The following is a 13167-nucleotide window of genomic DNA, read 5'->3' as shown; positions in this document are numbered from 1 at the left end:
TGCCCTGAATTCCTGTTTTATTTAACTGATCAAATCTTTTTAATTCTGTCCGTTGCCTTGGTGGGATTTGAACCCATATTCCCAGAGCATTAGCCTTGGCCTATGGATTGCCATTACCTCTATGCCACTCTCTCCCCGATACATCGACAAAACATGGACTGAAATTGTTATTTTTAAAAAACTCTTCGCTGATAAATGGAGTGCAGCATTTCACGGAGCTTCCCATAGTCTGAGTTCAGTGACCCACAATACAGCACAGAAACAGGCCCTTCGGCCCTCCAAACCTGTACCGGTCATGATACCAACCTTTGCCAAAACCCTCAGCACTTCCTTGTGCCGTATCCCTCTATCCCCATCCTCTCCATGTGTTTATCAAGATGTCTTTTGAACGCCGTTAATGTATCTGCTTCCACAGTCTCCCCTGGCAACGCGTTCCAGGCACTCACCACCCTCTGCATGAAAAAACCTGCCTCGCACATCTCTTCTAAACTTTGCCCCACGGACCTTAAGCCTATGCCCCCGGTGACTGAGCTCTCCACCCTGGGAAAGTGCCTGCCCATCCACTCTATCCATGCCCCTCATAATCATGGAGCCTTCCATCAGGCCACCCCTCAACCTCCGTCATTCTAATGAAAACAGTCCGAGTCTATTCAGCCGCTCCGCATAGCTAACACCCTCCAGACCAGACAACATCCTGGTAAACCTCCTCTGCGCCTTCTCCAAAGCCTCCACATCCTTCTGGTAGTGTGACGACCAGAATTGTGCGCAATATTCCAAGTGCAGCCGTACCAAGTTCTAGACATTTGCTGCATGACTTGCCAGTTTTTATACTCGATGCAGACAGAAGTGAATTGAATGGGGATAGTGTTCGGTGGAAAAGACCCTGGTGGTTAGGATGGAGGCAGCGAGAAACTGTGGAGAATTCAGGGTTAGCTGCCACCGTCTGTCGAATCGGGAACCGCTCTGTCGCCAAAATACAGGCCCGCGCAGTTTTATTCCAGCACAAACTGATTTTGTTCTTTTCTCGGCCAATCCTCAGCAAATGTTGCGGTCGTGCTTCTCCTGAGCCCTCTCCCACCCAAACCCTATTGATTGGTATTTATTTTTCAGCCAAGTCAGATGGGCTACGCTCAGCCTTGGAGCCAGTTTGGGCAGTGGTATGGGAATACGCAGCAGTTCAGCCAGTACATGCCCAATGGCTGGCAAATGCCACCCTATGGAGTTTACGGGCAAGCTTGGAACCAACAAGGATTCAGAATGGAGTAAGACCATACTTTTTGTTTGTTTTTGCTGTATTTATTAATACGGGTTTAAAAGATGTCAGGAATTGCTTTCCCATCTGCGAAAGGTTCATCAGTTGGCGAAAGAGGAGTTTGGCGTACAGCAGTGTTGGGTCTGTGTCAGAGTTCCTGGGACTGCTCTTGATTGTTGTAAAATCTTCCACGGGGTCAGGGCAAGGCCAGCATTTTAATTGCCCCTGAGCAGGCGGTGGTCTTGAACCGTTGCTGTCCCTGTATCATAGGTACACTCGTGTGGCTGTTAGGGAGGGAATTCCGAGATTTTGGCCAGCGACGCTGAAGGAACAGCGATCCAATTCCAAGCCTGATGGCATGTGGCTTTGTGGGGAACTTGCAGGGGGTGGTACTCCCCACGTGCCTGCTGCCCTCGTCCTTCCAGGAGGTAAAGGGCGTGGGTTCGGAAGGGTTTGTGCTTCGAGTGGTGGCCCAGGCAACAGAGGGCCTGACGTCTGCACAGAGAACAAAATCAAATTAGAGCCTTGAGTTGTTATAAAACAATGACCAGAGTGTGGAATGACCGTTCCTTCTCTCGAACACTGCCCGACATTGTGCAACATCAGAAAATGCACCAATGCCTCCCTATTGCCTGCAGGAAAAAAAGACATTCCTTTTTAAGGCACATGCCGTTCAGTGTGGTCGTTCTGGAAAAAGTGGGTCACGTCTCACTGAGTCTTTGAAACAACTCGTTCGCTGCTGCAGCCCCTCTCACGATTAAGTAGTGATATGGAAGCATTTCAAAAAACTGGAGTCCTTGTTTGAGACAATTCAAAATATATATTGTCCACACTTTGTAGCGGCCTTCGTTGGGGGGGGGGGGGGGGGGGGGGGGGGGCGGAGACTTATGCCCCTCCTGTTTCTATTTTGTCAAATAAATTTAGAGTGTCCAATTATCCCCCCCCCCTCCCCAATTAAGGGGCAATTTAGCGTGGCCAATCCACCTACCTGGCACGCCTTTTTGGGTTGTGGGGGTGAGACCCACGCAGACACGGGGAGAATGTGCAAACTCCACACGGACAGTGACCCAGAGCCGGGATCGAACCTTGGCGCCATGGGACAGCAGTGCTAACCACTGCGCCACCGTGCCGTCCTCTGTTTCTATTTTTTTAATTGAATACAAGAAAGCCAGTTATCTGGTGCTGCCGCTCATCAATGTCTTGTTTGCTTCTCTCCTGTAGTCAAACACCGTCCACCGCTGCGTGGATGGGCGCCAACTATGGAGTGCAGCCTGCGCAAGCTCAAAACCCCAGTGTGATAACCAACCAAGCAGGATTCGGCATGGCAGGCTACCAGACCCAGTGAGCAGAAAGGACTCTCTCTTCCTACCTATAGCCAGTGGTTTCCTGCTTTCCTGCCACAGCGGACACGTCAAGCCTTTGTTTACTTAAAAGATGTTTTTTTTTCAAAGCCAGATCAATGAAAGATGTCAACTGCATTGTATTTATTTTAAAAGGAAAGCAATTCATTTTAGAAATCATGGAAATCCGTCTCATCCGAGCTTCTGTCTCAAAGGTGCTGGATGTCTGCCAATTGTTGTGTCCAGTTTTCTTCCAAAACAAAAAAAAATTGAAATCTATTTCCTACAGCCCTTGGAGAGAATAAACCAACGCAGGGATTTCTAAGTAACGCTACCACTTTTATAAAATGAGGCGGGGCGAATTGCACAATATTAGATGCCGTGTTTCTATACAGATGCTGGGCAGTTTAGTTATGCATTCCACAAATCTGATTTCAAACTGTAAAATTTAATCCTATGTTTTCCACATTTCTATTGTATAAGGCCATACTTTGTAAATGTAGGAGGTTATTCACAGCGTAACATGATCCCTCAGAACATGGGAGAAAGACATGTCCCCGCTGCTTGTACACACAGCATAGTTTGACGCAATGAAATACTATCGTAAATGTTTACTTCTGTGTTTTCTTTTTGTTATTTTGGAGGAGTATTTTAATCATTTCATTAAAGAAACCACGTTTAAAAAAAAAAAACCGTAGCGACGTTGTAGAGGAAGCACTTGACTTGGGATTCCCCGTTGCTCTCTCCCGGTTTTCGCCTGGAGCACGCCGTGTCCTGGGAGGAGGGGTGTGCCCCCTGGTTCTAGCGGCGCAAATCAAAATGGCGCCTCCCTTGGCACCGCCAAGCATTCATCCTCGGGAACTGTCCGAAACGGAAAGTTCCGGGCGTGCAGGCGAAGCGCGACAAACGGCGAGACATCTTTAGGCTAGCTGCTTGCTTACTCCCAGAATTTGGCGTTTCCATTTTAAAATTAATACACATTTTCATCTTTTTTTCTCTCTCTCGTTTTAGATTTCAGACATAAACGTAGCGACTGGCAAAATAAAACTGGCACCATTTGTGTCAAATTGTAGGGGGGGGGGGGGGGATTGGGTTGGTGGACAGGGGTTGCCAAATCCTTAAGTACTCAGATTTAAGGGGACATGACCTGTTTTGCCAGGATTTGCAACCTGGTTGGAAAGGTGATTAAAAGATACACAACCTCTACTGTTAACGCAAGGCAACTTTTGTTTCTGGGGGTGGGGGTGGGGAGGGGGGGCGGGGGGCGGAATGTCTTACTTTTGGCTTTGTTTTTGTGCGTTTTTGATGATTTCAGGGGGCTGATGGTAGGAATCAAGTCCGCTGTTGCGGTTCGACTGACTGACCTCGAGCGCTGGCTCATAAACGCTTCGGGAGGTTGACGGAAGCAGTGTCTTAAGGCTGTGTGGCTTGTTGGGGATCATTACGCATCCCGAAACAGAATATCAGCCAGCGTACACAATAGTAATTGGAAAGGGGGGAGATTGGGGGGGAGGGGGGGGAAACAAAATTTAAAAGCTGCCCAGTGGTACGCCGGCACGGCAGTCGCAGCACTGGCTGCTTAACCAGATGGTCCTGGGTTCTGCTTCAGGGCTGGGGGGAGTGCGGGCTGACCGAACCCTCCCCCCATGCAGCAAGTCCATCTGCCTCAGTTGATGTGTTTTGTCTGTTCTTGGCTAAGTCACCATTTGGAGCACCTCCGAGGAAAAAACAAACTTGAAAGGAAAATTCCTTGACGTGTCTCCTCAGAGGGTGTCCCGAACAATGTAGTTTTCTAGTGTAAATGATCAGCTATGCTCGCAATATTGGCTGCATATGCACAAGAGGTACTGTAACTGTATTCTGTTGCATATCGGTTGTATTTTGTTTTTAAAATGCTCTTGTCCCAGGATCACTGGGGGGGGAGTTGGTGTATTCCCACCGGTCGTCTCCAGGGGCAAGACTGGGAGGCCCTTCCAGCGGTGATTCTTTTTCCGTAGTTAGGGAATCAGGAAGGCGGCTAACCTCACAAGCTTTCTTCAGCGTCGTCTTAATGTGATTGTCATGTTTGCCTGGGATTCTTGATTTAAAAGGGTCAATGAGGGCTGCGGCAATCCGACTGATTTCGAACATTTTTTAACGGACAAAATTGAGGGAGAGCTGGCTTGCCGGCTCGGTACAGGAGTGGTTTGTGGGCTGTACACTCGGAGTGGGGGGTCGGTCGAATCCCCTTCTGTAGATTACTTGTGGTTGCAGCAGTAAATCAAAATGTGAAAATGTTTATTCTGTCTTTCAAAATCTGTTCGCTTGACAGCTCGCCTGTGCACTGGTCGGACGGAAAGATTCTCCAGGCCGCCTGTGACTTACTCAGAGATGACTTGTGTGCAAATTCTTGCCAGATGCGCTTTATGCACACTTAACCAATTTTAAAATGGGTTAATGTATTTTTTATTGTATTGTTTGGCAAGGTTTGTTTTTCATAGTAGATACCACATTTAGTTACTAAATTGCGTAACTGGTTGGCCCGGCCCCAGGAGTTTGAGTGAATTGTCTTCTTGGAGTGGACCGATGCACGGCAGATTAATCTTTCGGAAGTCGTGGGTCGTTTTGGTCTCGAGAACGCCTGCGCTCAGAGCACTGGAGGCTGTATCCCTTTTGTCGACCGACAAGGGCTGGCACTTGGAAGCGACTGCCCCAGTTTCAAGTGCCACGGTTTTAATTTGATTCACTGCTCACTGTGGTCAGCTTTTTTAAAGTTTGCTTCCAACTGTGCAAAGGTTCACTCGGCGCTGAGGCAGTCGAAACAAACAACTGAGATTATTTCCAACAATTTGTTTCAATTTTGTGTGTTAGCTCCCAACTTCCCATGCCCCATATCCTTCCCTACCCCCCTCTCTCTCCACCACCCCCCCCCCCCCCCCCTAAAAAAAAGTTTCCTGCCTGTACATATGTTCCCATCAGTTGGGAAATAGCTAAAAGTTCAGGTGATACTTTTGTCATGGGACGAGACTGTACTTGCGTGCATCTTTGTCCCAGATTTGGTGCTGTATTCCGGGAGAGCGGGATGGATTGCTGCCATCCAACAAGCCTCCCCATGTCCCATCGCAGGCTTGTGTGCTGAGCGAATGAGGCTTGGGCGAGCAGGTTTTCCGATTGACGAGTTGGGGGGGGGGGGGGAAATGGGTTTGACAAATGCAGCCGGAACAGGCCGTTTAAAGAAAAGGGATAAAGTCTTCTGTTTTCTGTTTAAACTGCATCGGCTTTTAGGGGAGAAATAAAACAAACTTCACCTCAGGGGAATTCTTATTCCAGGCAAAAATCACAAGAACTAGGTTTGTGAAGGACCAATTGACTTGCATTCGGATTTGTTAACTGCACGGCCTTGTTGGTATTATAACTGTAGCAGTTATTAACAGTCAATAAATAAAACGGTCATTGGGCTATCATACTGAACTCTTTTATTCTGTTTAATCACAGCTATTTATAACCTCTTGTTGCTTAGTTTTATCTTTTAATGGATGAAGTGTGCTAGAGGGTTGTGGCAATTGCATTGATGAGCAATGTCTTGAATTGCATATATATGTATGTGTGGTGCCAGTTCACATTGAGCCTGGTTAAGGACGCAGTTGATTCACAATCCTGTGTTTCACGCGGTCGCACTGGGATACTTTGAAGGCAACAAGTTCGCTGCAGCTTTTCAGATGAGATTAACACTAGCTTGCCTTCATGTAGGGCCTTGTTGACGGAGAAATGTCCAAGTCGATTGACATGCTACCTTACGCCCCCCTGCTTCAGTCCACCGTGTTGCTGCACATTTAACTAGGAAAGCTGACAGCAAAGGGTGATGGAGACAATTTAATGCTGATGATAATGGCACATTTCCTCACTTAAAGACCAACATGCACTGCAATCACTTTCTCATGCTGGTGAGGGAGCAGCCTTCACCACATAGGAGCAACGCAGGACACTCGTGGATTAAACCCAAGGTATTTTCTTGATTTCCAATATCGAGATAATAATTAATCTTTATTGTCACAAGTAGGCTTACATTAACGCTGCAATGAAGTTACTGTGAAAATCCCCTCGTCGCCACATTCCGGCGCCTGTTCGGGTACACGGAGGGAGAATTCAGAATGTCCAATTCACCTAACAGCACGTCTTTCGGGACTTGTGGGAGGAAACCCACGCAGACACGGGGAGAACGTGCAGACTTCGCAAGGACAGTGACCCAAGCCGGGAATCGAACCTGGAACCCTGGTGCTTGGAAGCCATAGTGCTAGCCACTATGCTACTGTGCTGCCCTCGACCTAAACTAGTAACATTTCACCAAAGATTCTGAGAATTCATCTGGTTCCTAACTCCCTCATTCCTTGTATCGACGTATAATTTTATGTTTTCTGAACACAATCTCTTGAACGTTTCTGGCAAAACAAGGCATTTACTAAAATACAACCCCCCCCCCCCCCGAAGATGAAGCTGCAGAGGAAATCTTGTGGGTCGAGATGAAGAACACAAGTTCTAGGTTTGAGCGTCGACCTGGGCAAGGTTACGAGTTTGAAGTTGCAGTTGAAAGTGGGTGATTGGCAGTAAGGAATTCGGCGGAGATGAGATTTGGCCAGGAATTTTACAGGGCAAACTGATGCGGTTCAGAACGGCTTGCGGTTTTGATGCTAACCGTTGGCAATGTCCTGGTCGACTGGGTTTGGAGTGTTATTCTCTGATAGCGACCTAATCTGCCCCATCATTACCTCGTCGTCCAACCGCCTCTGGAATGATACCTGACTTCCTCCTGTGCCATTCTGCCAGAGGGCCGTGCCAGTTCCCACCCTCCCAAGTGAAACTTATTTTGTTACATTCTCCCCATTTCCTTCATTTTCTTTTTTTTTAAATATAAATTTCGAGTACCCAATTCATTTTTTCCAATTTAAGCGGCAATTCAGCGCGGGCCAAATCCACCTACTCTGCACATCTTTTGGGTTGTGGGGGTGAAACCCAAGAAATTACGGGGAGAATGTGCAAACTCTACACGGACAGTGACCCAGAGCCGGGATCAAAACCTGCGACCTCGACGCCTGTGAGGCAGCAGTGCTAACCCCACTGTGCTGCCCCCTTCATTCTCCAATAACAGGCGTTCCTTTTGTTATCTGGGCCCTAAACTCTGGGATTTCTTCCATAGATTCTCTGACCTCGCCTGCCTCTTTTTAAAAATAAATTTAGAGTACCCAATTCTTTTTGTTTTCCCCAAATTAAGGGGCAATTTAGCGTGGCCAGTCCGCCTACCCTGCACATCTTTGGGGCGAAAACCCACACAGACACTGGGAGAATGTGCAAACTCCACACGGACAGTGACCCAGAGCTGGGGATCGAACCTGGGACCTCGGCGCCGTGAGGCAGCAGTGCTAACCTCCGTGCTGCATAATTGTTTTCTAAATTTGCAGTCCCCAATTATTTTTTTCCCCAATTAAGGGGCAATTTAGCATGACCAATCCACCTACCCTGCACAACCGTTTTGGGTTGTGGTGGGGGTGAGACCCGCGCAGACGAGGGAGAATGTGCAAACTCCACGCGGACAGTGACCCCGGGGTCAGGGTCGAACCCTGGGCCTCGGCATCATGAGGCAGCAGTGCTAACCACTGCGCCACCGTGCCCCCTTTTTTTTTAACGACTCCTTAAATCATAGCGGCTTGACCAAATCTGGTCACCTGACCTAATCTTTCACGTGGCGGTGTGTCAGATTTGCTCTGATGACACTTCTGAGCAGCACCATGGGAAATTTTGCCAGGTTGACGTTGATATATAAATGCAAGGTATTAAGGGTTCTGGAAGTTCAGGCACCTAAAAGAAATATCTGGCAGGTTGACTAGTTAGTATCTCTCCCTTTGCTCGTGCTGGTTGACATTTTACTAGGTAATTTTCCCTAAAGATAATCAGATTTATTGCAAAATCCTGATTGAATATTCTTTTCGAAAAATAAATGCAAGATGACCCTGCACTTTGCAGGGCTTGTGCCTTTTTAATGAGGCTGTTATTTCCAGTCCAAAGGTGTATATATATCTCTCCCTGCGTTTTGCTCCTGCTGTCACTAGGAATGCTTTATTGATCTCTAGCCGACCCGCTACCTCCTTTCCATTGACGTTACCCATTAAGTGGAAACCTACTATGGCGGCAGCATTTCGGTGCCTTGAAAGTGCCTTCTGCCCCTCCGTTTCAACCCTTGTTCACGTCCTCGTGCAACCTGTTCTCACCCCACAACAGCATTTGACCTTGTGGGAGTTCCAACTTCCTCCACGAAAAGTGTTTAAACGCTGTGCGGATTGGTGGGCTGTTTGGACAGCATCAGTTTTGGCTGTGACATTCCTCAACGGGATCACTTCCCAAAGAGCATGGAAGATAATACAATGCGGCACGTGGAGGTTAAGGGGGCTTTAGGATGCAGCCAATAGTGGAAGCATCATCCGAGCCTTCGTGAGAAAATGTGGAATGACTTTTTGTAAAGTTAGCACATCTTTTAGAATCTTTGATCTCATGGCTGATCTGATTGTAACCTCAGCTCCACATTCCCACCGAGCCCCGATAACCTTTCATCCCCTTGCTGATCAACACACTTATCTTGCTCTGCTTTGGAAACATTCGCCTTTGGAGGAAAAAAGTTCCACAACTTGCCACCCTAAAAGAAAATATTTCTCCTCTTCTCTGTCCGAAATGGGCAACCCGTTTTTAGACCCTAGTACTACATTATCCCATAATAGAAAACACCCTCTCCAAATTGACTCTGTCACCACCACCCTCAGGATTGTCATGACCCCTCAGGATCTTGTTTCATAGAATTTACAGTGCAGAAGGAGGCCATTCGGCCCATCAAGTCTGCACCGGCCCTCGGAAAGACGCCCTACTTAAGCCCACGCCTCCACCCTATCTCCGTAACCCGGTAGCCCCACCTAACCTTTTTTTGGACACTAAGGGGCAATTTAGTGTGGCCAATCCACCTAACCTGCCCATCTTTGGACTGTGGGAGGAAACCCACGCAGACACGGGGAGAACATGCAGACTCCACACAGACAGTGACCCAAGCCGGGAATCGAACCTGGGACCCTGGACCGATGAAGCAACAGTGCTAACCATTGTGCTACCGTGCCACACTAATGTTTCAATTACGCTGCCCCGGCCTCTTTTAAACTCCAGCAGATACAAACCTAGCACGGCCAGCTTTTCCTCCAGAGACAACCCTCCCATTCCAGATATTAATTGAGTAAACCTCTGAACTGCCTCCAACGCATCTACATCCTTCCCCAAGTAAGGTGACCAATACTGCACAAAGTACTTAAGATGTCCTGCACAAGTGAAGCAAAACCTTTCCTCAAAAGGCAATCTGCCATTCCAGGTATCAATCTAGTAAACATTCTCTGAACTACTTCCTGTGCGTCCAGACCCTTCCTTAAATACAGTGCTCCAGATGTGGTCTCCCCAATGCCCTGAATAACTCGAGCATACTTTTGTATTCAATTCCCCTCACAAATGATCTGTTGGCTTTCCTAATTACTCACTATACCTGTGTAGCTTTGCGATCTGTGCACTTGGACACCCAGATCCCTCTGCACCTGGGAGCTCGGCAATCGGTATGTATATTCTACATTTGAATTCCTTTTGGAACAGTGTCGCGATAAGTTGAACCCGTTGTGTTAGCTTGGCTCAATTGATCACAGTTTGGCCTCTGCCAGAGTTTCTAACTTTGAACACCACTCTGTTTTTTGAGCACACAAAGAACAAAGAAAAGTACAGCACAGGAACAGGCCCTTCGGCCCTCAAAGCCCGCGCCGACCATGCTGCCCGGCTAAACTACAATCTTCAACACTTCCTGGGTCCGTATCCCTCTATTCCCATCCTATTCATATATTTGTCAAGATGCCCCTTAAATGTCACTATCGTCCCTGCTTCCACAATCTCCTCCGGCAGGAGGCACTACCCTCTGTGTAAAAAAAACTTGCCCTCGTACATCTCCTCTAAACCTTGCCCCTCGCACCTTAACCTATGCCCCCCTAGTAATTGACCCCTCTACCCTGGGGAAAAGCCTCTGACTACCCATTCTGTCTATGCCCTCATAATTTTGTAGACCTCTATCAGGTCTCCCCTCAACCTCCTTTGTTCCAGTGAGAACAAACCGAGTTTATTCAACCGCTCCTCCTAGCTAATGCCCTCCCATACCAGGCACATTCTGGTAAATCTCTTCTGCACCCTCTCTAAAGCCTCCACATCCTTCTGGTAGTGTGGCGACCAGAATTGAACACTATACTCCAAGTGTGGCCTAACTAAGGTTCTATACAGCTGCAACATGACTTGCCAATTCTTATACACAATGCCTCCGGCCAATGAAGGGCAAGCATGCCGTATGCCTTCTTGACTACCTTCTCCACCTGTGTTGCCCCTTTCAATGACATGTGGACCTGTACACCTAGATCTCTTTGACTTTCAATACTCTTGAGGGTTCTACCATTCACTGAAGATGCTCTACCTGCATTAGACCTTCCAAAACGCATTACCTCACATTTGTCTGGATTAAACTCCATCTGCCATCTCTCCACCCAAATCTCCAAACAATCTAAATCCTGCTGTATCCTCTGACAGTCCTCATCGCTATCCGCAATTCCACCAACCTTTGTGTCATCTGCAAACTTACTATAATCAGCCCTAACACAATTTAGGGCTTGGAAAATTGGAGCCTTTGGTTATGTTCAGGTCTCCCATCTGGAATACTGCATTCACTTTTGGGCACTAAGACTCGGGCATTGTAGATTGGCCTTGATGCGCACAAAGATTCGAAATAATGCCAACGTTTAAACAATTCCTGCTTTTTTGAAGTGCCACCCTTTGGGGTCCAAAGAAGATGACGTCACATTTTCCTACATTGAAATCCAACGGTACGAACATTCAATTAATCTTTTCACAGCTCTTTGTAATTGTCTGCATCCCTCTATGTCACATACAATGCCATCTGGATTTGTTATTGGCAAACTTGGACATGAAGCTTTCCATCTTAGAATCTCAATTGATAGTCCTGGTCCATTGCAGGTCACCACTAGTCACATCCTATCCATAAAAGTACCTGCTCATTATCTCTTGCAGCTCATCCTGACCAGCTCAATAATTTGCCTTCAAGCCCTTAAGCTTCAGTCAGGTAAGTCTCTTCCATAGAATCCCGACAGTGCAGAAGGAGGCCATTCGGCCCATTGGGTCTGCACCGATCCTTGGATTGAGCACCCATTTAAGCTCACACCTCCTGTAACCCAGCAACCTTACCCAATCCCTTTGGATACTAAGGGGCAATTGATCATGGCCAATCCACCTAACCTGCACGTTTTTGGACTGTGGGAGGAAACGGAGCACCCGGAGGACACCCACGCACACACGGAGAGGATGTGCAGACTCCGCACAGACAGTGACCCAAGCTGGGAATCGAACCTGGAACCCTTTAGCTGTGAAGCAACAGTGCTAACCACTGCTTCCTGGGGAGAACGTGCAGACTCTGCACAGATAGTGACCCAAGCCGGGAAACGAACCTGGGACTCTGGAGCTGTGAAGCGACAGTGCTACCCTGCCACCCATGTGAGGCAGCAATGCTAACCACTGTGCCGCCCTAAATCATCCCTGAATTGGAGAAAAAAGAGAATTGGGCACTTCAAATTCATTAAAAAGATATATATTCCTAATCTGATGGAGTTTATCCTTGGCTCATCGATTATTGGAAGGGCTTTCAAGGCAAAGTTGGGCAGCATGTGGCGCAGTGGTTAACACTGGGACCATGACGCTGAGGACACGGGTTCGATCCCGGCCTCAGGTCACCGTCCTTGTGGAGTTCAATTTTTTCCAATTAAGGGGCAATTTAGCATGGCCAATCCACCTAGTCTGCACTTCTGGGTTGTGGGGGTGAGACCGACGCAAACACAGGGAGAATGTGCAAACTCCACACGGACGGTGACCCAGAGCCGGGATTGAACCCGGGACCTTGGCGCCGTGAGGCAGCAGTGCTAACCATTGTGCAACCATGCTGCCTTAGATCATTGTTATTTTGGCAATGTTGGGAGTGCGGCAGCACGGTGGTTAGCACAGCTGCCTCACGGCACAGAGGACCCGCGTTCAATCCTGGCCCTGGGTCACTGTCCGTGTGGAGTTTGCACATTCTCCCCGTATCTGCGTGGGTTTCACCCCCACAACCCAAAGATGTGCAGGGTAGGGGGATGGGGCCGCGCAAATTGCCGCTTAATTGGGAAAGAAAATAATTGGGTGTTCTAAATTTATTTTAAAGAAAGATAAACAGCGGAATGTTTTTAAAGTATTGTCTTCTCCCCCCCCCCCCCCCGCCAATATCAGTCTTGGTCAACTTGGCAAAGAGCTTGATGTGTTGGGTGTGGGCGAGGCATCCTGGGAATTGTAGTTCCGCCAGCGGCCGGGTGGAGAACTACATCCTCCACAATGCCACGCGGTAGGAGGGGCGCCCGGTCGGCGCGGACAACTACAACCCCCACAATTCCACGCGGTGGGTGGGACGGCCGGGTGACGCGAAGGACTACATCTCCCACAATG

The 13167-nt window shown here is 48.1% G+C and overlaps 1 protein-coding gene across 1 annotated transcript in view; it reads left to right on the top strand.

The window, feature by feature from the left end:
* Positions 1-6035, top strand: part of tia1 (TIA1 cytotoxic granule-associated RNA binding protein) — a 64806-nt gene extending 58771 nt beyond the window's left edge. The window contains exons 11-12 of the mRNA XM_072485994.1: positions 1111-1262; positions 2474-6035. Of these exons, the coding sequence (XP_072342095.1) occupies positions 1111-1262; positions 2474-2597 (276 nt within the window). The 3' untranslated portion in view covers positions 2598-6035. The remainder of the gene's footprint in view (positions 1-1110; positions 1263-2473) is intronic.
* Positions 6036-13167: the final 7132 nt, after the last annotated feature.

Source organism: Scyliorhinus torazame, chromosome 20, assembly GCF_047496885.1.
Source record: "Scyliorhinus torazame isolate Kashiwa2021f chromosome 20, sScyTor2.1, whole genome shotgun sequence".
NCBI classification, from domain to species: domain Eukaryota; kingdom Metazoa; phylum Chordata; class Chondrichthyes; order Carcharhiniformes; family Scyliorhinidae; genus Scyliorhinus; species Scyliorhinus torazame.
This window is presented reverse-complemented; position numbering and strand designations above follow the sequence as displayed.